The 23,554-nt window shown below is 51.9% G+C and overlaps 9 protein-coding genes across 9 annotated transcripts; 4 read left to right on the top strand and 5 right to left on the bottom strand.

Moving 5' to 3' along the window:
* Window positions 1–442: 442 nt before the first annotated feature.
* BDV17DRAFT_237680 (C2H2-type zinc finger protein) lies at window positions 443–3,185 on the top strand. The gene is made up of 2 exons (XM_073755890.1): window positions 443–787; window positions 920–3,185. Exons 1-2 carry the CDS (start codon window positions 652–654, stop codon window positions 3,052–3,054), a joined length of 2,271 nt encoding a protein of 756 aa, XP_073610313.1. The 5' UTR covers window positions 443–651; the 3' UTR covers window positions 3,055–3,185.
* Window positions 3,186–4,828: 1,643 nt separating this feature from the next.
* Window positions 4,829–6,408, bottom strand: BDV17DRAFT_237618 (FluC/FEX family fluoride channel). The gene has a single exon (XM_073755886.1). The coding sequence runs from the start codon at window positions 6,186–6,188 to the stop codon at window positions 4,905–4,907; it is 1,284 nt and encodes a 427-aa protein (XP_073610312.1). The 5' UTR covers window positions 6,189–6,408; the 3' UTR covers window positions 4,829–4,904.
* BDV17DRAFT_237621 (uracil phosphoribosyltransferase) lies at window positions 6,387–7,517 on the top strand. The gene is made up of 3 exons (XM_073755887.1): window positions 6,387–6,761; window positions 6,813–6,912; window positions 6,973–7,517. The coding sequence occupies exons 1-3, from the start codon at window positions 6,585–6,587 to the stop codon at window positions 7,398–7,400; spliced, it is 705 nt and encodes a 234-aa protein (XP_073610311.1). The 5' UTR covers window positions 6,387–6,584; the 3' UTR covers window positions 7,401–7,517.
* On the bottom strand, window positions 7,517–8,477 carry BDV17DRAFT_237656 (uncharacterized protein). Its single transcript, XM_073755888.1, has 2 exons — window positions 8,227–8,477; window positions 7,517–8,130 (listed from the first exon to the last, which is right to left on the bottom strand). The coding sequence occupies exons 1-2, from the start codon at window positions 8,378–8,380 to the stop codon at window positions 7,634–7,636; spliced, it is 651 nt and encodes a 216-aa protein (XP_073610310.1). The 5' UTR covers window positions 8,381–8,477; the 3' UTR covers window positions 7,517–7,633.
* Window positions 8,478–9,653: 1,176 nt separating this feature from the next.
* Window positions 9,654–10,325, bottom strand: BDV17DRAFT_237613 (uncharacterized protein). The gene has a single exon (XM_073755885.1). It carries the CDS (start codon window positions 10,191–10,193, stop codon window positions 9,801–9,803), a length of 393 nt encoding a protein of 130 aa, XP_073610309.1. The 5' UTR covers window positions 10,194–10,325; the 3' UTR covers window positions 9,654–9,800.
* A 688-nt stretch (window positions 10,326–11,013) lies between these two features.
* On the bottom strand, window positions 11,014–12,551 carry BDV17DRAFT_276919 (putative DNA-directed RNA polymerase III RPC4). The gene has a single exon (XM_073759386.1). The coding sequence runs from the start codon at window positions 12,453–12,455 to the stop codon at window positions 11,175–11,177; it is 1,281 nt and encodes a 426-aa protein (XP_073610308.1). The 5' UTR covers window positions 12,456–12,551; the 3' UTR covers window positions 11,014–11,174.
* Window positions 12,552–13,417: 866 nt separating this feature from the next.
* Window positions 13,418–16,351, bottom strand: BDV17DRAFT_237602 (putative C6 finger domain protein). The gene is made up of 2 exons (XM_073755884.1): window positions 15,403–16,351; window positions 13,418–15,327 (listed from the first exon to the last, which is right to left on the bottom strand). Exons 1-2 carry the CDS (start codon window positions 16,177–16,179, stop codon window positions 14,044–14,046), a joined length of 2,061 nt encoding a protein of 686 aa, XP_073610307.1. The 5' UTR covers window positions 16,180–16,351; the 3' UTR covers window positions 13,418–14,043.
* An 876-nt stretch (window positions 16,352–17,227) lies between these two features.
* On the top strand, window positions 17,228–18,092 carry BDV17DRAFT_237527 (uncharacterized protein). Its single transcript, XM_073755882.1, has one exon. It carries the CDS (start codon window positions 17,469–17,471, stop codon window positions 17,979–17,981), a length of 513 nt encoding a protein of 170 aa, XP_073610306.1. The 5' UTR covers window positions 17,228–17,468; the 3' UTR covers window positions 17,982–18,092.
* Window positions 18,093–20,071: 1,979 nt separating this feature from the next.
* On the top strand, window positions 20,072–22,445 carry BDV17DRAFT_237531 (cyclin-like protein). The gene is made up of 4 exons (XM_073755883.1): window positions 20,072–20,224; window positions 20,377–21,438; window positions 21,494–22,033; window positions 22,083–22,445. The coding sequence occupies exons 1-4, from the start codon at window positions 20,213–20,215 to the stop codon at window positions 22,341–22,343; spliced, it is 1,875 nt and encodes a 624-aa protein (XP_073610305.1). The 5' UTR covers window positions 20,072–20,212; the 3' UTR covers window positions 22,344–22,445.
* The last annotated feature ends 1,109 nt before the right edge of the window (window positions 22,446–23,554 follow it).

The raw sequence follows: 23,554 nt of genomic DNA, 5'->3' as shown, positions 1-23,554 counted from the left end.
GGGGATGGCCATGATTGGTGGCGTGTGCTTATTGCAGCTGGTGCGTGGACATTCCGCCCCCCTCGGTGCTTCCCGGCCACAGCCCCTCTTTCACCAAGGCCGCCTCACTGTGACGACCCAGCGATCCGCCCCAAATCGCCCATCGGCTTTCTGTCCACGACCGGCCGCGCCTGCTCGCACCGCACAGGCTTTCTTTCCAGTTTCCCCCCTCGCTCGCTCCCTTTCTTTTTGACCAGCCCGGCCTCCCACTTCTCGCGAGCCAACTTTCTCCTCATCCGTTCAATATCCCCCTCTTCTCTCCTCCTCCTCTCCTCTTCCCCTCCTCTTCCCATCCCTCTCTCTATTCAACACCCTTCCTCTCTTCTCTTTCTCTCTTTCAACAGTCCTTCTGAGTTGTTTGTGTGCTTCCCGCCTTTTGGCCACACCTGTTTGTTCCCCTCCGTCCGCCTGTGGCTGGACCCCTTCCCTATAATCCCACCTCGAAGTATCTCCGCGCCCAAGGAATGATCAGACATCAACTCGAAATTCTATCTTCAGCCCGCCTACAGCACCGGTGTGAACTCACTAACGGGACGATACAACGCGTATCCGCGACGTCGATATTGTGCTAAAACCTCTGGTCGTCCGACTGTTGCTACACTGTCCTAAGCAATGGCCCCCAGCGCATCAAACACGGCGAACAACTCGCCCGCCAAAAAGACGTCTGCTCCTGAGAAGAAGTACAAGTGCCAATTCTGCAACCGCGCCTTCAGCAGAAGTGAGCACCGCAGCCGACATGAGCGATCGCGTGAGTGCCCACCCCTCCCCAGCTTTCTCATGACATGGAGGTGGACTCGAGTGGCCTCTTTCCACTTCTGCCTCCCTGTTTCTTCATTATTCCTCGCTCTTCTGAATTGCTGCTAACGTTCCGTGACTATAGACACAAAAGAGCGCCCTTTCAAGTGTTTGAAGTGTAGGAGCACATTTGTTCGCAGAGATCTCTTACTCCGACATGACCGAACTGTCCACGCCAAAGATGGCGGCGTCCCTCTAGTTTCCGAAGGTCGTCGCCGTGGAGGCGGAGGTGTTCGCAAGGCTTCTTCTCCAGCCCCCTCTAAGCCCTCGGTCACAATTGATCCTACCACATTGGAACAAATTGAGGCAAGCAGCGACGGTATGGTCGACCTTGAAACAGCAGCTATGTTGATGACAGATTTCCAACATAAGGCTGCAGCAGCCGCCACTGGTCAAGTTCACGATCGTGCCGAGTCGGATCGCTCGTTCTCCCCCGGTCGTGGCTCTCTCCTTGAGCCCCCTGTTTCATACCTTTCCGGTAACGCGACGCTGCCTCAGATGCCTTGGGACTCGCTGGTTTCACCAACTGAAGCGAAACACCACATGTCCCCTTTTGCATCCCAAGACGCTGGTTCGGAGTCTCTCGGGCTCATGGACCGACATGTCGGTAACTCTCTGGCGCCGTCGCTGCACTCGCTGGTCAACTCGCTCCCAGTTTCCGGAAACTCCACGCCGAATGCGCTGTCGCCGTATCCTTCTATGACCGGTCCTGTCAGCCCCGTCAACTACCGCAGGTCCCCTGGACCCAGCCAAGCTCTGACGCTGCCAAAGGCGCCTCAGGTCGCGAATGACTTGGAGCGCAATCAAGTCATTGAGCGCATTCGCCACGCGGACACTCTGGCTGTGCTTCCGGACTCGTTCCAGCTTCCCTCGACGCCCGAGCTGAACAAGTACTTATCAACTTACTTCAACCTATACCACCATCATCTTCCCTTCCTGCATCAAGAGTCATTCCGGCCGACTACCACGTCACCGCCGTTGTTGCTTGCTGTTCTCTCGATCGGTGCCCTTTACACTTTTGAGCGGCAGCACGCTTTCATGCTTCATGTTGGATCCAAGATGCTCGTCAATCAATTCCTCCAACACAAGGACAATTTTGACTCGAGGAAGTGCCCTCTATGGGCCATGCAAAGCACTCTGCTGAACATGATCTTTGAGAGCTGGAGCGGTGATCCCAAGGGTCTGGAGTGGACATGCTCAATCAAGAGTCTTCTTGCAAACATGGTTGCTGGTAACCGTTACCAACTCAAGCTTCGCACTGAAGCCCGTGAAGGGCGCCAGCCAACCAGGGAGGAATGGATTGAGGATGAGTCTTGCCGTCGGACATATTATGCCGTGTACATCTTCTTTGGCATGCTTACGTTGACCTTCAACCACACTCCCGCGATGAGCTTTGACGAGTTTGATAACCTCGAACTTCCCTCGTCGGAATCTTTGTGGAACCTTGATGTCACCGACGATGAGGCCTGGCGCCGAAGCTTGTCTTCGTCCAGGACAATGACCGTCCGCGAAGCGCATGATTGCCTCTTCCAAGGCGAACAAACACGCTACAGCGCCTTTGCCACCCGTGTTCTGATCAACGCTCTGTTTTTGCAGGTCTGGAACCACAAGAGAAGCTTCGAAGCTCTTCAAGATGTGGTCACTGAGTTCAAGCTCCGCCTGGCTCTGGAAACATGGGAGAACTCGCTCGAGGTCTGTGAACCGGAGACCATTGTTGTCCCGCTTAGCACTCCCCAGAACGGTCACCCACTGATATTCAACTCGATGGCCGTCTACCGTAACACTCGCGCACGCCTTGAAGTTGACTTGAAGTCTATTCAGGAAGCCATGCGCTACCACTCTTCCTACGAAGTTGCGGCTGCGATGACCGTCGCTCGTGAGAAGGTCAAGCGGTCTCAAGAGATGAACAAGGTCATCCAGTCTTGCTTCGAATGTATTGAGATTGCCGCCATTCGAGGAATCAACTGGGTTGCTAAGACTTCCGCCACTAACTGGAGCGTCGAACACCCGCTCTGCGGACTGGATTTGATGGTAATCCTTAGTCTCTGGCTCTATCGCCTGGAACATGACGAAGAGCCTGTCACTGAGGCAGAGATGGCCATTTACAACAAAGTCCGCAACCTGTTCGATGATGATGCCGTCGACTCATGTGGTAAACTCAGCTCCACCGTTGCCCGTGTATGGGGTAACATCCTAGACGGTGTGGTGGTTTGGGGGTAAGTCAATTTCCATACTAGTAACTTTTACTGCATAAACATAGCTAACTCGATCACAGAATTACCAAGCTCATGGGCGAGTCGTTCAAGCTTCACTCCCAGGCTCTAGTTGGTTACGAGGACTCGCTGCGAGTTGCCAAAGACCAACCCATCCACGCAGTACCAACGAAATCACTCGCCAGCGTTGGCACCGCATACTAGCTCAACAGCTACCTTTGAGGGTCGAAGCCCTCACACGATTTAATCCGTCACTCGTTTACCCTCGGTTACTGCAGATCTTGCAGAATAACCTCTCTGATTTCATCTGTTCTCTCATTACTGCGTTCATCGTTTTCATACTTTTGGGTCTGCAATCTCGTGATTTTGGGTCGGGGAACGGATGCAAGAAGGTAGGCGGCGAATTTGTTTTCCATTTCTGGGATGCTACGAACTGGACCGCCGCATAATGCTTCTTGCTGGTGTTTCCCGACTTTTCTTGTCGACGTATCTTGCATTTCGCTCTTATGCATATTTGCAAGAGCCACAGGAGTCCGGTGTGATTTTTTTTGATCTTTTCATGGGCTGTTCCTCCTGGCAACATCTCAACACCCGGCTGGTCCTGTGTGTTCTTCTCTCGCACATGATGGAGTTCTTCTTTTATACCTTCTACACTAATTCTGAGGGGCTTACCATGCCCCCTTGTGCGCACCGGCCTTTTGATCATTTTTGCCAGTCGAGCCTCTCCGACTACTTGATACCTTTTGAATTTCAGTGTTACATATTCGATTTTTGATTTTCTTTCGCTTCTCTCGTTCACCTTTTTGATTATCTTTTTATTTCACATCTCCTTGGATCATTGTGTTTAATGTCTGTTAGAATCGTTATGTGTCTATGTCCCCTCCCCGCCTATTTATGCTTATGTTGATATTGATATCTATTTGTTTTTGATTTTGTCTCTCCTCTCAAGCTTTTGTTCGTTCCAAGTTTGCGTTGCACTGCATTGTTCTGCATGTTCTGCGTGTTTGATTTTCCGATTAAAGATCTCGATTTGATGTTTTTTTGGCTTTTTGTTTTGATTGATTATTGCACATGCTCGCGTTGTAGTACCCTGTACTATAAGTAATCTGATCACAAAATGAAAAATGGTTTGGCGGGGACTTTGTTCTATCCTTGTAATTGCTTCGGCTGCGTAAGCTCCTGAACATAGTAGGTCAAGGAAGCCTTGTAGTCCGTAGTGGTTTCTCAATTGTTCTCGGTCTCAGAATACTTGTCTGTCTCCGGCCTTGAAGTTGACCTATATGGCTCCTGGAGGTCAGGGTCTCGTCAGGCTTGGATACCGCATACTCTGAACAAGCGAAGCTAGAGAGGACCTTTAGCAAGCCGCCCACTAGGCATTCCCTCGCACCTTGTATCATATCAACGGCCGAGCATAGAATAAGTTGGAACGGCCCGAAACCTTAGTGCGCTGGCCAAGGTCATCGTACCTTCCATAACACCAGCCGAGGCATGAATGTAAGGACTAGCATATAGGCAATTGCGACTGCCTCCGGTCCCGTCCAGGTGCAGGTGAGATTCAGCCAGCCAGTCGCGGGGAAGGTGCTACCAGGACAGCACCTTTTGCCTCGGTTGCTGCTCAGTTTGGCATCTATGGCCCGGGCAACTAGGTATTTACTTCTATGAGGAAGATCCTAAGGTAAGGTACTTCTACGCAATTGTAGTCATAATGCAGTTGTAGTCATATTAGTAGTCCACTGAATATTGAACGAGTCTTCTAGACCGGCTTGAAGAAGTGGCTTTATAGATTATGCATTATATAGTCTAATAGTTACTTATAGTTATACATCTACATATCCCCAGAAAACTTTTACCTTATACTCATCCACACACCGGACTCCCAAATCCAACCGTCCACCTTAAGCTCCCCGAGATAACAACAAAGAACCCGAGTGCCACGGCTACACTGACACCCCCATAAACATACGCATCCCGTCGTCTCTTCAGCCCATTCATTTCCGCTACCCATGTACTCACCGTCGTCGCGCACCCGCAGAATCCGTCCATTACCCCCTGCAGCACTTGACAACTTACGAGGCTCGATGCGCCAATATAATCGACGCGCTGCAGGTCATAGCACATGGCGAGGATGATTGTGCCAGTGATGTTAATTGCGAATGTACCCAGTGGGAAAGTCGGAATGCGCGCGTTCAGGAAGAGCGAGAGGTAGAATCTAGTTAGTGTGCCTAGCGGCGCGAAGACGATCGCGAATGTTACGTCGCCGCGCCATGTCTGGGTTGGCGGGAAGATAGAGAGAAATATGGATCCGACCCAGCATCCAATGCCTAAGAGGACGAAGAGTGGGTCGATGAAACAGCGTGTTAGGCGGAAGGGGAGCGTTATTGAGATTCGGGGATGAAGGCCGTCGAGGGCGAGGGTGAGATGGGATCCGACGACGAGTGCACCCAGGCTCAGACTGACGGTTGTGAGGAGGACCGCAACGAGGGCCATGAAGCTGTAGCCGCCGTTTGGGGCGGAGTCTGAGGCTGAAGAGGGGCCCGGGAGGTCATTGGAGAGGGCGAGGAAGATGTCGCGGATGAACGAGGAGAAGGAGGTGAAGGAGCCGCAGAATCCGGTTGTGAGGCCGATGTAGAGCGGAATTGTCTTCTTGACGGAGGTATGGCGTTTGGATTCTTCGGTTGGGTTTGTGTCGTTGTGGGTAGTGTCTTTCCTGGGCTTGCCCCATTCCTCACGGAATATGTTCTTGTCTTCCAGAAAGAAACCCATTAATAGGGATCCGCCGACGTTTGCCCACAGCACACCCGTCACTACGGGGGCGCCGGGGTAGAATGTGAGGGCTTGGAGACCAAGACGCGCGAGCGTGCCGAAAATAGAGAAGAAGATGAGGTAGGAGAGGGTGTAAAAGGTTGTCGCGAATGAGGATAGCGGCTCGAGGACTTGCTCTGGCTCATGTCTGTCTTGTTCCGGATATGCCCCTTCTGGCCTTCCTGAAGGCTTGTCTGTCGTCGAAGTGAGGCGGCCGTTGGCCTCGGGGAATGGCGAGGATTGTCGCTGCGGAGCGGATTCCGCGGTGGGAGGACGCGCTTGAGTCTCGGGCAGACGACTTTCGACGGTGTCGCCAGGGACATGATTGTCGGAGGACATATCGACGTCCCTGAGCTAGCGATTGATCGGGTCGCGCGATGTGGTGCTCGTCTTCATGAGGGGAGAACAGATCATGAGGGGAAGAAAATGCTTCGCTCGCGTCTATGTCCGGCCGAGTGGGTCAGAAATATATGGAGCCATTGATATTGCTCTGCTCTTGTCCTTATCAAATTATCAGGGACAAAGTGACATCGAGACAGATAAGGAGTTGGAGAGTATCGAGATGAAGCCAGCGCGGCGATAACAAGCGCAGGACGCCGCAGCAGAAGACATTCTTAAAGAGCAGGTGACTGGCATTCTTACCCCTCACTGATTGACTGCATCCCCGACTCACCATCACCGCCACTTTTTGATCTAAACAAACCAACCTACCTATCTTATCTTGTTGTCTACACCATGACGGTCCCTAAAAACGTCCATATCTCGTCTCATCCCCTCCTTCAAGCCAAGGTCTCGCAGATTCGCTCCTCGTCAACTACCACCAGAGAAACCCGCAGCCTTGTCAATGAGATCGCGACAATCCTAGGCGTTGAAGCCTTCGCTGGCTGGAAGGCCACGGGCACAGGAAAGACGGTATGCTCTTCAATTCCCTTGGAACAGACAACGACTGACTGACCGCGAAAGGATTCCACCCCATTAGGCATCGAGTATGAGACACAGACCCTGGACCCTGCTAACATCGCCTTGGTCCCCATCCTCCGCTCCGGCCTGGGCATGATTGACGGTATACTCCAATTTACCCTCCCTCTTTGTTTTTGAAGACGGGATATTGATGAGTAGATAGCAATAAACGACCTCCTCCCCTCCCCCGTCCCAATCTACCACCTCGGCCTCTTCCGCGAACGCTTCTCCCTCCAACCAGTCGAATACTACAACAACCTCCCCTACAACCGCCCCGAGGCGTCCTCCGCCCCAGGCGCCGAAAGTCCCAACACAGCCGCTGCGTCGATTGCTATCCTGCTCGACCCGATCATCGCTACCGGCGGGACAGCCGAAACGGCCATCCAGATCCTGCGTGAGTGGGGCGTGCAGCGCGTTGTTATGCTCAGTGTGCTGGGGTCTGAGGATGGGGTTAAGCGGGCGGCGGAGTGTTGGCTTGAGGGTGTGGAAGTGTGGATTGGGGCGTTGGATGAGCGGACTAATGAGAAGGGGATGATTGTGCCTGGTCTGGGGGATATTGGGGATCGGTTGTTTGTTGCTATTGGGAAGTAGAAGGGGGTTTTCTACTTATGTTGCGGCCTGAGAACCTAGAGAATACATTGTTATGTATGTGGTCTCGGGGGAGTATTCATACTCTTCATAGATGAATCGACGCAGATTGAACCAAACCAAACCAAACCAAACCAGTCCAAAGTTTGCCCTGTGACTTTCCCGATCGAATCTATCAGCAACTCCATATACCAACACCAACCCAAAACCCAGGAACGCATACAAACAACAACCCATCACGACGTCGACATCGACACCAACCGCGAAGGCGACGGCACCCTTGCCCTCCCACCTGCACTACCACCACCATTCACCACCCTTCCACTAGCCCCAAAGCCATTCTCATCCCCTTCCCAAACCTCACGATGTCGACTAAAATTCCGCATCGGACCCTGCATCCTCGACTGGCTATTATCTCTCATCTCATCCCTCGTCCTGGACTGATTCCGACTCGAGGGCCGACTTCCCATCCCCCGATCCAAAACCCCATCTAGCGCTCCATGCCCATATCCAAAACCATGCGTATGCGCAATTCCGATCTCGCTTCGGTTGGTACCAACATCTATATCCATATGGGCATGGACATGATTAGACTCAGGTAACTCAGCCCTCCCCATAAAGACCTCACGATCAAGCATCTTCTCATGCAGCCCGCCGCGCCCGTGATGCACGCCCCGCGCAACAAGCTTCTCTTTTCGGGCGCGGTCGCGGAATTCTTCTTTTCGTTCGATTGCTGCAACAACACAACGCCTGAGTTAGTTTCGTTTCGATATAACCGTAGATAGAAAAAATAAAGGAGAGGGGATGAAGGGAGGGGGAAGAAACCAACCCCGCCAAATAACCGCATATACAGCAACAATGACCAAAGAGGCGAGGAGGAAGCCGAACAAGATGCCGAGTTCGCGGGCGATGGGGACAGCCGAGGGGGGGACTTCGGGGGGGATGTTTTCGCGGACGGTGGTGTCTGTGTCCGGGGTTGACATCTTGCCCTGCAGGTGAGGTGCGAGACGGTTACTGCTGGTTTTGGCTTTTAGTAGTATTGGGCCGGTTGATTGTCGCGTAGAGGTGCGTATGGGAGGACTCGAGTTAGTTGGCGGCTCGACGGATGACGGTGAGGGTTCGGATGTGGTGTACTGTGTACCTAGGTCAAGTCATGTACGCAGGTAGGTACGGTACGTATGCGATGTTATGGTGGAAGACCGAATGCGAGGAGCGGCTGTGATAGCAAGATGTCGTATAAGGTCAAAACCACGACCGTGCAGTGTTCAACCCCAGACTCCAAAAGGAACCGACGCGATAAGACCGATGAATATGAAAGAGAAAGAGATCAAAACCTCGGGCCTGAGAGTGACGATACCTCGAGGTTGCTGACTGCATCCAGGGGAGTAAGCAAGGCCAAAGCCAAGGCTGGACTTTTTTATTTTCCATGCAGTCTTAGACTCCGAGTAGGACAGGGCCACTGAGGCGAGGCGAGGCGCTGAGGCTGTACCATACCTCCTGCGCGCATGTCACCCGGGGTCAAGGTTACGGTCAGGCATTTTGGTAGGCTGCGACTGTGAGACAGACAAGTAGAGTAGCGTTGCGACGCGACGCTGGGCGAAGCGAGGGCTTTGTTCGTGAGTTCATGGTCGGCAGGGAATGTTGAGTCGATCATCTTCGAGTGAAACAAAGAAGAGGTTGGATTGACGCATGCAGGGCTGGTAGCTGAGGGGATGTCTGTGGTTCTGATCTTCTGAATCTGGTGAGTTATAGGAGGGTTTATTCTGTTATATCATATAGGTACTTAGTAGACAAGGATTGATTCCTTCGTGCGGAGGATTTCGTCATTCTTTGCGCGGCTCCATGCCTGCCAAGTGCTGGAGATGCTGCGACTTGAGACATACTCGGCGTACTCTGTAGTCATGCCACGTTCACTAGAAGTATCGAATGATAAGAGTATAGAACATTGTTTATTCTGAAGTATAGTATATTCGTTCACTCCAACAAGTGGTATCATGTACACGTACAAAAACCCGTTAGCAATCCTGTCTATACATGCTGTGCTCTGCCGTGGTGGATAGCTGGGTATGAGGGTATGGTATGGTAGGTATGGGAGGTATAATGCAAGCATCAACACTGCAGGGGAAGGGCTGCAGAAACGAAGCAAAGGGGTCGAGGAATTGGAACAAAATCGTGAAATCTTCCCGGTATTAGCGTAGTCGTATGTAGATTGATGAAATGCGCGCTGGATGCAAGACGCTCATGCAGCTGATAGAATAAACGGTTCAAGCGTCCCCAGGGACGATGAGAGAAGAAGAGAAAGTGCATAACTCCAGATGCAGATGGGATGGACCCCTCAATTGTCGAGAAGTCAAGTAAAGGTGCTGAGCTGATTCGGTTCGTTCATTTACAAAGACGGTCCGGCTACCCCAGCATCACGGCCGCCATGGTCGTACAGGTCAATCCAATAGCCATTCCAATCCACGGCGTCTGTCCCAGTGTGCCTTCGCTCCGCTTGGTCAACTCAGCGCCGGTGGACGAACGTCGCGTCCGTAGGGAAAGCGCCGTTCGTCTGAGGAGAGGAATGGATATCGTGTCCGGCTTAGCTTGGGCGTCTGCAACTTGAACGTGGACCATATCTTGCGCTTCTGAAGGTATTTGCGGTTCATCTTCTGGGTTTGTTCGCACGTCTGGTAGAGATATTGACGGCGAATCGTTCGACTGCGACGGGCTCGGAGCGACGGCGTGTGGGACGGGTTCAGCCACGGCAACGGCTATCGTAGATGCGAAGCACAGGAGGAATGTGGTGGGCTTCATGGTGAAGGCTCAAGGTTGGTTTGGAGCTTGGAGCTTGGAGTTGCGGGGATCGGGGTCAAAGGACGGCTGAGGCGCGTCGCAAGGGAAGTGGAATAGGGGCTCAATAGCTCAAGGATCAATAATTAAGGATCCAATAGTCCCGACGAAGGCCGCGCGGGACAATATATGTCGAGCCGTGGGGTGAGGAGTCAAGACAAGGCGAGACCGAGACCGATTGAAACCTGTGGCAGGCAAACCTCCTGAAGTCCACCGGTATCCCGACGACTAGGGCAAAAGAATCGGACCACTCCACGCGCCACTGGAGCAAGACTCAAGATGCCAGGTCAAACAACATGCGAATTGTTCGAGATGACGGTGAACTGCGAACAGAGATCGAGCAGGGCAGCAGGAGTCGCGACTTGCGAAAGACGCAAAAAGCTTGAAATTTGAACCGCGAAGGAACAAAACTGCTTGGGAGCCCTGGGAAGCCTTGGGACGCCAAAGGGGCAGGACCTGGGCGGTGGGTCGAGGCCCTCCACTGACTGTTGACCCTGGCCAGGGAACGCCCTGCATGTGGGGGTCACGACCTGCATTTCCTGTCAGCTCATTGGCTATCCGTCTCCCGTGCTTGCACGTTGGGCCAAGCGAGGTGTTGATCGCTGTCTCGTGCAACCTACCGAAGCTTGTCGAATTGGCCCTTCAGCCTTGGCAGGTGCAGATCTAGCCACTCAGGGTGAGGCGTCACAATACGACCCATCTATCCGACGCACCAGGGCCAATCAACCTGCAGGGCTCCGCTATAAATATCAAGAATGAACAATCTGAGATGCTCTGACTGACGATCATGTATAACGCTTACTATGATAAACTGGCAAGGCTGGTTGTATGCAGGTTTTGATGACGACAACTGACTTTATTTACTTGGTTGCCTGGAGGCTGGTATACAACTGTGGGCTTGCAGTTGAATGACATTGACAGCGGAGGTACTCCGAACTAACTGCATCATAGTATCTGCTCCCAGTCTGGAGTCACCGTAAACTTGCCGCTGAGCTGGCCCATTGCCCACACCTTGTGCTCGTCACCTTCCATCTCATCCGTCACATTTGGCGGGGTTGACACGATCAGCGCTTCCTGCAGAAAGTCAACTGCTGTTGCGCGATCCAGCTCGAAGCTGATGCCACCCCAGTCCATTGTCACACGGCCCGATGCGTGCACCTTGAGCTTGCCGGCCTGCCCCGCCTTGAGCTGCCAGTCCGCCGCTGTGACAACCTTGGATTGCGTTTGCGCTGCGGCTGCCTCGTCTCCGTCGAGGACTTCAACGTCATCTTCCCGCTTAAAAGCAGGATTTTGCGGTTGCCCAGGCGCCCCGTTCTGCCCCGCGCCTTGGGACGCGGCGGGGTCGGGAATTAGCGTGGTTTCGGCGGAGGCATTCGCACCGTCCATGTTTTGTTCAACGAGGTTCGGCGTAATGGGAGGGAACTGCATTAGGAAGAGCTGGCCTGTTAATTTGTCGTCCTGGGGCTCTTCTTCAGCCTCTTCGCCTTCTCCTGTCTTCTCCTTCTCCTTCTCTTGTTCATCAGCCGTAACATCGGCTCCTTCTGTATCGGCTCCTTCTGTAGCCTCAGTCGGTTTTGTAGGTGGTTCTTTGGTAAATAGATCCTTTATCAATTCGAGGTCCTCGGCATGACGATCATATTCCTCAATATCCTCCTTGGTCCGTAGTAAACTCTTTGGATCTTTCACTGCGGGCACAGACGGTTCTCTCGACAATTTTCGCCGCACTTTCTTCTTGGGCGCGGGTAACAGTCCATCGTCTGTCGTGACATGTTCTTCTGCATGTGGAACATCCGCCATTGTCTGGTCATGATCATCCGTAGGCTCCTGCTTCACCTTGGGTTCAGCCTCTGTAGGCGTATCTTCGTCATCTTGTACAAACAGCGCATCGTCGTCCTTGGCTTTCCCCTTCGCCTGCTGTCGAAGCTCAGCCGATTTGGCCGTACTAGACTCCATATTCACGCTGACCACCCGTTCTTCATGCTCATGTCTCTCAACGCGAATTGGGCGTAGACCTGATTCTCTAGCACTTCCCAGAGCCATCTTACCCTTGCGCTGTTTCTTCTTCTTCAGATCCATCACCACATCGTCATCATCGTCATCCGCATCACTTTCCAAATTGATCCTATCAATGCTGACCCTGATCTCGCCATCACTTTCATCCGACGAAACAGAAGCGCTGCCACCACCACTAGGACCGGCCGTCATAGACTTGCTCCTCCGAGACATCGACGTCGCCCTAGAATCTCCACCTCCGAATCTGGAGCCTCCACGACCCCTGCGCCCAGCAGCAAACCCAGAGCCCAACGGTCCCGCCGCACCAGCCATCCCCATAGGCCCGCCACGTCCACCACGCCCAGCAAACCCGGCCCTTCCCCGCGCCGCAAGATTCGCCTTCCCGCGCTGTATAGCCGCAGCCTCCGCCAACCGCTCCGCATGTCGCTCAGCCTCGAGTTTCTCAATCGCCTCTCGCTCTTCTTTGCTCCGCCGTCCCACCGCGCGGGGTTTGTACTTCAGTGTTGGTTTGGATGACTCGCCTGTGGGTCCTGCACCGGCAACACCAGGCCCGGGCCCGATGCTTCCCGATGGTGCGCGCTTCTTGAGGGATTGTAGGCGTTGTACTGGTGGTCGTGTTGTGCCTGATGTAGAGGTCGTAGAGGTCGGGGCGGGACTCGCGGAGGTATTAGGCGTAGCGTTGGATCCGGACTCGCCGCCATTGTTGCGTGCAGGCGCTGAGGATGCCCCTCGTCGGGGTGCGGCTTTGGGAGGCATTGTGTTCGGGATCGAGGATCAAGGCGAGTATTTCGGGATCGGAGGAGCGATAGACATGTATTAGATGACAGAAATTGAGGTCAGTTATCAGTTTCAATTCATTGCGTGTTGAAGTTGTAGAAAGCAAAGACTCATCGATTGATTTTTGGCGGTAAGAAAAATGTTGAAGCGCGCGGCTAAAGGCGGAAATGCGGGGCAGATATACCCGACACCAATCCTTATCAGGAAGGCACGATCTTCCAGCGCGCCTGCCACGTTTGGCTGTTCCCAGCTTACTGCAGGTTCTGTTAAGTGGGTTCTTAATAGATGTCTTTGAATTGTCCGGTAGTTGGAAATCGATAGTAAAGGCTCTGGGTATTTACTGAAATGTTAAGTCTTGTGGCGTAGATAACTTCACAGCAAAACATCTACTAGGAACCTTTGTTAAACCAGAATATATATTCGCTACTCAAGCCACTAAGGTAGCCAGATTAAAGCTTTATCCCGGACAAATCGAACAATAAAAGACACATGATTAGGACGAAATCAGAGAAAAGAAAATCAGAGAGAAAGTACATCAAATCCGTACTGTATAGCAAATGAGTGGTGGTGACCAGACCAAATCGACTGTCGGCACCCTGTAAATAACAGACAACATTAACGCCAAAAAAGTCCCACAATACAAAGATCACAACTTGATCAAGTCAACCCGCTCAGTTTCAATCGCTAGACTATCCATGATAAACAAGACAAGCAATGTAGGCAGGTAGGATGTTAGGTAGCACGGTCGGATGCGTATTTCAGGCGAGAACGAGTGTAAGGAGCGCTGGCTCGTAAAGCGACAATGATAGAAAACAAGGAGAGTCAAGCTCAGGTGATGAAGTCGGAAATTAAGATGCAAGACCGAAATGAAGAGCTCCCAAATATAGTCAACGTGGTTAGTGTCCGGGGCAAAGAATAGCGTTGTGGAACGAGAGCTCTGATGAGAACCACTCAGAGTCAGGAGGCGAGAGTGGATATGCACTCCTGCCTCCCCAGTGCCGCTCAGGGGCTAAAGTGAATAACCCTAACGCTTGCGCTTCTTGTTCTTGTCAATTGCCGAGGTGGTCATGGGAATGACGGGGACGGGCGGTTGCATCTCGTTGCTAACAGGAGCCCCATCGAGCGGCTTCTTGACAGGAACGCCCATATGGCGTCCGTAGCGCCCTTTGCGACCATTTCCCTCGTCCTCGCTGATACAACCTTCGATGCCAATGCCCGCATCTTTGCAGCGTCCGCAGGGGCGCTGACGGTCACAACCTTTTTTGCTCTTGCGGCATCGCTGGCAACGAGGCTTCGTTGATAGATCCTCTTCATCGGCGGCTAACGGATGTTGGCCGTTGACAGAAGAAGTGGAAGCCTTGCGCGGAGGAGCAGGATTGGCCATTTGAGGCGGCGGAGCTTTTTGACTGGGAACAGTAGACGCTGGTTTGGTCTTGCGAACAACATTATTGGACGCGGTCTTGGGTACGTTTTTGTTCGTGCGTACTTGCCCTGGCTTGGAGCTGCGGGGCTTGGAAGAGGCTGTACTATTGGGTCGAACCTTGGCCTTCTTGGACTTGACCATGGATTCATGGTAGGAATCCTCAGCGAGTTCATTCTTGATCATGCCGTCCTCGAGGTATTCATGACGGTATTCGTTATCAGGGCTGTCGTAACTGACATCGGAGCTGTCGAAGCTGGGAAGAATATCGTCCAACCGCTTGTGGGTGTGTTTGGCAGTACCCGGTGGAAGCAATGGGCTCGAATCGGCCCTTTGTCTAGGACGAGCGGGCAGATCATCGTCATCCTCACTATAGCCTTCACCATCGCTCGTTGCGCCGGTAGAAGATGCAGCGTCAGCGGCACCACTGAAAGCATCATCGAGGGTTGATGCGGAAGTACGGCCATGGGAGAAGTTGGAGGCATCCCCAAGACGAATCAATTGCAAGGCAACATCTTCGTCAGATATGCAGCTGGCGATTGTAGGGTCAGGAGTGGGAAGGATGCCGGGACCACCGTTGCGGTTGGCAGGATTCGAGTATTGCGCAGATGAATGCATGGTTGTGCGGTCACGAAGACGATGACCATGTTCAGGAACGACCGGGGTCGCATATATGCCATTTCGTGCGGAGTTGTTTCCATAAATGTGATCATTGTGTCCATAACTCTGAGGGGACGGTAAGGCATGTTGATATTGGTTGTGCGAGCGGTGCATTGGTCGCGCGAAGGGAGAGCCGGCTCCTTCCTGGCCGATAGAGCGACGTTGTGGGGAGATGGAGGAAGTCGAAGTAGTAAGAGGAACCTGAGGAGGGACGAATAAGGGGAGTTCCTTTTTAGAGGAAGGGAGCAAGGTTAGCCATAGTTATGATGAACCAGTCATTGAGAAAAGTATTTCTCAACTCACAGAACTCTCGAACTTGGGTCGCTTGCGACGACCATCGTGAAGGATATTTTCCATGCTGATCTCTGAGCTGGCAAAATTCTCACTTCGAGGCTTCTTCGAGCCGGAAACAGAGCCGTAGCCGCCATCACTGTCACTGTAACCAGCATCATCATAGATACTGCCATGAGTGCTGGAGCCTCTGCTCTTGAGTCCTGGGCGGGACATCTGCTTGTGCTGGGAAGCACTACGACGGCTTCTCCCAGACGGCGAGACGCTGCGCTTGCGAGCGACTCGTGACGCCGGTCGAGATGGCGATTGCCCTTGCTCTGGAGGCTGCATTGCTTGCATTGCTGGTGACATTTGGAAAGGCTCACCCAGACTGGGGCGTTTGCGATTGTCAATGACCATTGGGCCATGATACATATCTGCATAGCCCTCCTCATAGGTCTGAACGGGCATTACCCGCACATAGACAGTCATGTTGTTCCTCAGATTCTCATATCTTGCAATGAGGGTTATACCATTCACGTCCTCGAAGCTGACGCCCGCAGCGCCATCGTATATCCCATAGAAGTTCTTCACCGTCGTGACGATAGAGTCAGTGGTGTCATGAGGATAAATTTGTACCCGCATTGGAATGCGGGCTCGAGCTTTGGAGTTATCATCTAGGAGTAACTCGAAGGCGACGTTCTTGGGAGTCGGACTTTTGGTTGGCGAGGCTTCTGGGAGGGGACGATGGTCGGTGTAGGTAGGTGACTCCCCAGGAGAGACAAGCTGTTCGTATTGGACAGCCTGCATGGTGAAAATGGTCCGACAGGGAGTACTACCACACTTCTACTGTATGTATTATAGAATCAACCGGCTGTTCGCTGGAGAGGACGAAGCGAGGAGGGTGGGGAGGTCAAGGTAGAGGAAAACGGCAGCAAGAGGGTATGGGCAAAATCCATCTAAACATACCACAACAGTGAGTCTAGAGGGGTCTGGTTTATAGATGGATTACCCGCGATTGATTTGATGTAATGATTGATGGTCGAAGATGGTGGGTGGTGAGAGGACGATGCGAGTCGCAACAGCCGAGAGCAACTGGGCCGGGAGAGAGGGAAAAATGGGACGAGGACGAGAGAACTAGGCAAAAAGGGGCCACCAGCGTCAGTATTTCAGAAATATAAATATCAGAACGGATAGAGAGGCCAGCAAAAGGGATGCCAAATAGGATTTGGGATGTCGATTCCGCTGCGTCGGATCCTGATGGGCTCAGACGTTGCAGGTTGAGGGGGAAGAGGAAGAAACGATCCGAAACGCTCGGAATGGCATTGAGAGCACGAGGGACACACCTAATCCTGATCCAAAATCTAACTCCAGCGTCGCACAGGATCAGTAGATGTAGGAAGGCCGTTCGAAGAGGTCGATGATGGCGGAGGAGGCTGTTCGATGGTGGTGGACGAGAGAAGGTGAGTCGAATCTACGAAGCGCTTGTTGGGCGATGTCAGCGGTGGCATCGGCCATGCAGATCCGAAGCGAGCCTGGGGAGCAGAGAGGCTTGGGGCCTTCCAAATATGGGCCAGGGAGTTTGCAGGGCAGATATAGGATAGACTTACCAAGCAGCGATAGGCGGCGAGTTGCAGAAGGGACAGAGTCGAGCGGATGGTGGTGAAGGTGTTGGGTCGAGGAGGAAGAATGAAGAGCGATGACCCAGCCGGTTTCACCTCCAAGCGAGAGCATCACTTTGGCGGCCCTCAATTGCGTTCGCCAGCACCCATGACCCTCTTTCCCAAGCGCTTTCTATCCATATCGCTTCTATAAACCTGACTTATATTCTAATTTAAGCTATTTGAACCGCTTTCTTCAACGTCGCAAACCACTGGTTTGCGATACCTCTAGTTCAACATTGCGTAGCCAGCAGTAGGCGAATATACGAAACAACGGTATCGATGGTAAAATAAACTATAAAATAGAAGTCGCCGGTGGAATTCTAGCTAAATACAGTGCTAATTTTCCTAGCTATAAGCCTGAACGCCGTAATTGAGGGTGTGCGAAATGCGACAGCCGCTGGCTATCAGCGCTAAGTATTTGTTGCAACACTCTCTATGGACACCCTCGAAATTCAAGAACCCCTTTGTCTTAGACCTCTCTGCTGTACAATCCCGGTCAGATCCGACAGGAATGAATTTAATTGTAGGTTGAGCGACGGACAGAACAGCTGGAGGGATGTTTCAAGCGCAGCCACGTCGATTGACTCTAAAGTGCTGTTTTGGCCAACGACTGGCGGAGAGCCCTCGAAACTGTTCATACTAGCATACTTTCGATCCATCGATAGCTTTGGTCAGTTCGCGCCCTTGCGCAGAAGAGAGCAGGGCGATAGAGAGCAATCTAAATGGGGATATATATCTCCCTGGCGCCTGATTGCTGAGTGGCACGAGGTACTCGGTAGATATGCCTCTCGCCGGACAGCTCACAAGACAGAAGACCATCATTGTGCGAAAGATGACCGATATCCACATTTCCAAGATTACAAATGCTCAACCTACATCCGGAGTACATGTCCTATTGCTCGAAAACCGATCGATGGGCTCAGACTTCTCGATATGGTGGGTGGGTGAAACTCCGGCGCAAACCATCCATGTAACGGCAAGCTGGGCTCGGGGGATTGAGACTACAGCTCTACACTACTGACAGGACAAGAAATAGAGACCAGATGATGGCCGTGACAAACGCACTATCTGTGAGCGTTCTGATGAATTGGCCAAAGAGCCACCGACCAAGTGGGTGACCGCACCCCAATTGCTGTGGCTTTTCGTGATCTGCGCCTGTCCAGACTTCCTCACGAGTCGCTCTCCATGCCGTCGCTTACCCCTCTCTGGCCCCCCAATAATGGAGATATTAGGTTTACGTGAGGATTCGCCCTCGAGCTCTGAACAGATGATAGCTGAAGGTCGCAGAAACTTAGTAAACTGATTCGGTCTTCTTTATTACCAACCCTGCAGAACCGGTGCGACGTCGCTCTGCCCAAAGGGTCCCACGCCGACAGAGCGCTTTGCGATTGTCGCATTCTGATATTGATATTCTAGCCTTATTTTTTAGTGAAAGCGCATCGATGCTATGTGTTAAAGTGATCGGAGAAGCGCCAGAAAAGAAGCCATCAGCTGGCGCAGAAAAGGTGGAATAATGCCGTTAGCCGGGTGGGGGAAAGTTGGAGGATGCGCATCTGCTCAGCGACCCCGGTCATGGCATATATAGTATATGTAACATATGTAATCCATCGAAGCATGCAAATAGCTTGAGATTTGCTCCTCTGCTGCTGGTCTAGACAGCTGCGACGGAAGAAAAAGCAAAGAGAAACTGTGCAAACGACCGGCAGCTCTTCGTTCTTTCAATTTCTTTCGGAATGAGGCGGGGCTTTGCTGTCGAGCAGCCAACGGTGAAGTTTCAACCCAGCGCATTTCGAGAAATTACTAGTTGAAGTGTACACCGAAAGTTTGGTGGCGGACCGCATGCGACAGCTTTGCATCGAAAAAGAGCGGCACACAACGCTGGCTCCATGTCTTTGCTTGCTCAGGCCGAGTCGCATATTATGCCGGAGTCTGCCCATACGGATTCAACGGCATTCTGCAATGGCGAAGCCGGTGGATGAGCGCTCTGCCCTGGTGGTCACCGAGGGTCATCTGGCAATGCGACGAAAGCTGCCGAACCCGCAGGCTGATGATGATAGGTACCGCCGGATCCGCGTCCCACATTGGGGATCTTGTGGCTTTTTGGCGACAGTTGGCGGGTGCAAACGGAGTCCCGTCACAGAACCAGAAGCGCCGCAGTCGCAAATGAAGAAATAATAATGGAAATTAGTTCCCAGCCATCAGCCTGCCGAAGCGGACATTTTAGCTTTAAAAGCCTCTTTTTCAAAGCCAAAGAGAGCATGCAAGTCCCGCAAGGTTCGCTCCCCGGCGTCAACCATTTTCCCAGAACTTCAAATAATTGGTGATCATCGGCTAGATTTCGCTGCTAAACCTTGAACTTGCAGCTTAAACTCCGCACTTTTGACGCTGCGGCGTATCGAATCGATGGCCTGCCGTTGCGAACGGCCACAGTGAGGCGGGATTGGACTGTCACGTGAACTCGCGTTTAATGGGTTTTGGCTCTGTGTTGGCCGTCGCGTCTAGAGTGTTCGACGGCTGATCTGGCCCAACGCACCACAACAACTATAAATGCTGGATTTCTCGGGCTTCAACCTGTCGCGAGTACTGCCTGTATATCTGGAAAAAGTCCTGTCTCAAATATTGCGGCTGTTGTACAGTTCTCGAGATGCGGACTCGTCTGCATTGCAGTCAGGGAGACGCGCAGCGATGATGTCATGGGCCAAAATTAACCAAACAGGACAAATACTGCTGACATAAGGGACGAGCCCTGCGGCCGGAACAGGCTTAGCGTTGTTGACGGGAAGTAGGAGCAAATGAGCAATGGGGTTGCCCAGGCAGGGTCGCTTTGCTTGCAATCCCTTTGTTTTCCAGCCAGTCCTGGAGGTGCCTTTTTTCTTCTTCTCGCTGCTGGGCCTCATGGAGCTGTATATCTCCTTCCTCCGTCATTAATATTTTCTTTCCGCGCGTGGCCAGAGCAATTTTCGCCTTTTCATTCGGCCGTCGTCTAGTGCATCGCTGGGACTTGGCGCGGCTTTTGTTGTTTGTTTGGGGTGACATTCAAGCAGTCTCAGCTGCTCTCCAAGACTACATCTCGACCACTCCACCCACGCTCGGATCCAGGAAGTAAACAATCTCCTTCTGTGTCTCCAGACTATCATCCAAGTCGTGGTGAAGGCCTCAAAGTCCCGTCTTGCCTCGCAATGGATGCAAAGGTATGTTTTCTTCCAGTCCTTGCCCTGGCTTGTCGTCCTAAATACAACATGGCACGCGCACTTTGAGTCCAGCCTATCTCAGCAGAACTTTGCTGTCTTTGTTTTTCATACGTTGGTACTAACTTTGTTTTTGTCTTTTTTCCTAATTGTAGCCTCAACGTCTTCGCGTTCGTGGTGACGAGAATGCTCCCTTTCCACTGGCCGCGAACAAAACTCTCCACCAGCGAACTAAATCCACCAACGCGCTGTCTTCGACCTTCCAGAACGGTACCAACAAGAATGGTCCTCGCAGAGCCGCCTTTGGGGACGTCAGCAACACCACCAATCTAGTCCAAGGCAACCGTGAGGATGCTTCTCTTGCAGGCAAGAAACCCTCTAAGGTTCTGGACAAAGCACCGTTGGCTGCGGAAAGAAAGCCTACCGTGCTGACACAGCCGGCCCAACGGCCTCAGTATATGTCTAACCTGAAGGGTCTGCTGAGCAATGTATCCAACGCCAAGCCGCTCGATATCACAAAGCAGCCAGCTCAGCAGCAGAACATCAACCCCCGCAAGACCCAAAACAAGCGCGCCACGGTCTTTAAAGATCACCTAGAACCATTGACGGAGAGCAAGGAGATCACATCCAAGGAGAAAAACCTCGAACCGAAGGAAGGCAACAACAAGGGCGATGCCAAATACTCCTCTACCGAACTCGTGCAGCAGGACGATGTGAAGGAAGCAGTCGATTCAGACGAAATCTTGGAAAGTCAACTCGGTAACCTCGAGGCCTCGTCGGCGAAGTCTGAAGCCGATGAAGGGAAGGACACCCCAGAGCCTGAGAATGACGACTGCAAGGTCCACGCTGTTATCGCAGAAACCCATGAAACCAAAGTTACCTCCAAGGCTGCCGCCACAACTTCTCGTGCTTCCCAAGACTACTTACCTCACCAGTCGGAACCTGAAGAATACTGGGACGACGAGGACGAAGAGAACGAAGAAGATGACGGTTATACTACTGCTCGCTCCTACCGCTCTCGCAGCGAGAACACCACTGGTGGAGCAACGACACTGCTGTTTCCCAGATATAACCAGCAGGTCAAACGGGAGCTGGCTCTCGCAAAACAGGTCGTCGAGGCCACCCGCACCGTGGAAGACATCGAGGATGATTATGGTGACACAAGCATGGTCGCTGAATACAGCGAGGAAATCTTCGAGTACATGAGAGAACAAGAGGTATGAACGCTTGCTTATGCTACAGGAACGGGACTAGGCTCACAATTTCTCTTAGATCAAGATGTTGCCGAACGCACATTACATGGACAACCAAGCCGAGATTCAATGGTCTATGAGGTCTGTTCTTATGGATTGGCTCGTGCAGGTCCACCATCGCTTTTCACTGCTCCCTGAAACGCTTTTCTTATGCGTCAACTACATCGACCGCTTTCTCTCCTGCAAAATAGTTTCATTGGGGAAATTGCAGCTTGTAGGTGCAACCGCTATCTTCATTGCCGCTAAATATGAAGAGATCAATTGTCCCTCGGTGCAGGAGATTGTCTTTATGGTTGACGGCGGTTACACTATCGATGAAATCCTCAAAGCTGAACGGTTCATGCTGAGCATGCTCCAGTTCGAGCTGGGCTACCCTGGGCCCATGAGCTTTTTGCGCAGGATTAGCAAGGCCGATGATTATGACCTCGAGACCCGTACTTTGGCCAAGTACTTCCTGGAGCTCACTATCATGGACGAGCGGTTTGTTGGTAGCCCCGCAAGCTTCCTTGCTGCGGGTGCTCATTGCCTAGCGAGGCTCATGTTGAGGAAAGGTGCATGGGTAGGTCACTCACTCTGCTTCTTAGGATATTTGACTGATAGTCTGTTAGTCTCCTGCCCACGTGCATTATGCTGGGTACACCTATTCCCAGCTTTATCCTCTTGTTTCTCTCATGATGGAATGTTGTGAGAATCCCCGAAAGCATCACGCAGCTATTTACGACAAGTACACCGACAAGCGGTTCAAGCTCGCCTCCCTCTTCGTTGAAGCTGAGATGAGGAAGAACTTTTGTCTGCCGGAGCCGAACAAGGAGAACTCCATCCTCAATCGCAAATCGACACTAGAATCAGGACACTGGAAGCGAGTGTAAGCGCTCAGTTGCATCCTTGTCTCTGCTGTCCATCATTTATTTCCTTTGTCTCTCACCTGTTCTCTTGTCGACTTAGCTTTGCATTAGCAAGCCTATGGACAACGCGCTTTTTCCTTTGTTACAACGGAACTACCATCTCACCAGGTCTAGAATGGTGCGGCAACTTACTCAGAACTCGTCGCATCCACAGTCTTGAGCTGGGACATGCAATATGGACGCTGGCGCCATGAGCATGTTTATTCCACTCTCATATCAGAGAGAGAAAAAAAACTTCAGAAGGGTGGGTCCGCGATGTTATGCGTCTTGACAGACAGTTTCCCTCTTTTCCCCCTTCCTATGCCTCTTATGACCGGTTCGCATTTCTTTTTCATGACTCTTATGCATTTGGTAATTAGACGGGTGGTGGTAATGGAAATGGGATACGAAGGGTGGAGTTTTTCCTTTTATTTCCGCATCGTTTTCATGCTTCAAAATACCAAATGCCATGCCATCCGGGCCAACTTCGAGGGAGCGGTCGTCTTTTTCGGCTACAACGACTTCACGCTTCTATCCATGATGTTTCTATCTTCATGAGCATGACCCGAACCGATTCTCGATATGTTTTCTTTCCTATGTTCGTTTTGGGTCTCGGTTCTTCTCTTCTTACTCTTCGACTTTTATATCATGGTTTATTGCTCAGGATTATGGCGCAAAGTAATGATATTGGATCTCTTTATCGCTTACCCTTACAATCACCGCACTTTCGGTCAATGATTGTTCCAAGAAGCTTCTAAATTTGCTCAAAATGCTCGGCAGTTTTTTGTAGTTTCCATTGTTGGAATGTCTATTTCAGCATTCGGTGGTTTCCAATCCGATCCGTCTAACTCTAACACTAAATCTAGAATCTAACGTAATCCACGGGCGAACCGCGCTTACGGGCGAACCGCGCCTTTTCTGCCACTTCCCCATGTCAACATCTTCAACGCGTTACCTCTTTACCAATTCTCTATAAAATGCCTCTATCTAAAGAATCCCGCATGCAGATGGCTATTGCTGCTTCAAAAACTGGAAAAATAAAAAAAATAAAAAGGGCTGCTAGGACCTTTAGTGTGCCTGAATCCACCCTTCGTGAGCGGCTTGCAGGTGTCAAACCACGATCAGAAACACGTGCCAATAGCCATAAGTTGACAAAAATTGAAGAGGAAATACTTGTGAAGAAACTATTAGATGCT

This window comes from Aspergillus undulatus, assembly GCF_047715775.1.
Source record: "Aspergillus undulatus strain CBS 261.88 unplaced genomic scaffold BDV17scaffold_89, whole genome shotgun sequence".
Classification (NCBI taxonomy): domain Eukaryota; kingdom Fungi; phylum Ascomycota; class Eurotiomycetes; order Eurotiales; family Aspergillaceae; genus Aspergillus; species Aspergillus undulatus.
This window is presented reverse-complemented; position numbering and strand designations above follow the sequence as displayed.

Excerpts from the sequence above, each read along its gene's own strand:
- BDV17DRAFT_237680 (XM_073755890.1), top strand. The coding sequence starts at position 652 with ATGGCCCCCAGCGCATCAAACACGGCGAACAACTCGCCCGCCAAAAAG. Across the intron at positions 788-919 it reads CAGCCGACATGAGCGATCGC|ACACAAAAGAGCGCCCTTTC; the intron begins GTGAGTGCCCAC and ends CCGTGACTATAG.
- BDV17DRAFT_237618 (XM_073755886.1), bottom strand. The coding sequence starts at position 6,188 with ATGTCCTCCGACAATCATGTCCCTGGCGACACCGTCGAAAGTCGTCTG.
- BDV17DRAFT_237621 (XM_073755887.1), top strand. The coding sequence starts at position 6,585 with ATGACGGTCCCTAAAAACGTCCATATCTCGTCTCATCCCCTCCTTCAA. Across the intron at positions 6,762-6,812 it reads CCACGGGCACAGGAAAGACG|GATTCCACCCCATTAGGCAT; the intron begins GTATGCTCTTCA and ends TGACCGCGAAAG. Across the intron at positions 6,913-6,972 it reads CGGCCTGGGCATGATTGACG|CAATAAACGACCTCCTCCCC; the intron begins GTATACTCCAAT and ends ATGAGTAGATAG.
- BDV17DRAFT_237656 (XM_073755888.1), bottom strand. The coding sequence starts at position 8,380 with ATGTCAACCCCGGACACAGACACCACCGTCCGCGAAAACATCCCCCCC. Across the intron at positions 8,131-8,226 it reads ATATGCGGTTATTTGGCGGG|CAATCGAACGAAAAGAAGAA; the intron begins GTTGGTTTCTTC and ends GTGTTGTTGCAG.
- BDV17DRAFT_237613 (XM_073755885.1), bottom strand. The coding sequence starts at position 10,193 with ATGAAGCCCACCACATTCCTCCTGTGCTTCGCATCTACGATAGCCGTT.
- BDV17DRAFT_276919 (XM_073759386.1), bottom strand. The coding sequence starts at position 12,455 with ATGTCTCGGAGGAGCAAGTCTATGACGGCCGGTCCTAGTGGTGGTGGC.
- BDV17DRAFT_237602 (XM_073755884.1), bottom strand. The coding sequence starts at position 16,179 with ATGCAGGCTGTCCAATACGAACAGCTTGTCTCTCCTGGGGAGTCACCT. Across the intron at positions 15,328-15,402 it reads GACCCAAGTTCGAGAGTTCT|GAACTCCCCTTATTCGTCCC; the intron begins GTGAGTTGAGAA and ends TCCTCTAAAAAG.
- BDV17DRAFT_237527 (XM_073755882.1), top strand. The coding sequence starts at position 17,469 with ATGGACACCCTCGAAATTCAAGAACCCCTTTGTCTTAGACCTCTCTGC.
- BDV17DRAFT_237531 (XM_073755883.1), top strand. Across the intron at positions 21,439-21,493 it reads AGTACATGAGAGAACAAGAG|ATCAAGATGTTGCCGAACGC; the intron begins GTATGAACGCTT and ends AATTTCTCTTAG. Across the intron at positions 22,034-22,082 it reads TGTTGAGGAAAGGTGCATGG|TCTCCTGCCCACGTGCATTA; the intron begins GTAGGTCACTCA and ends ATAGTCTGTTAG.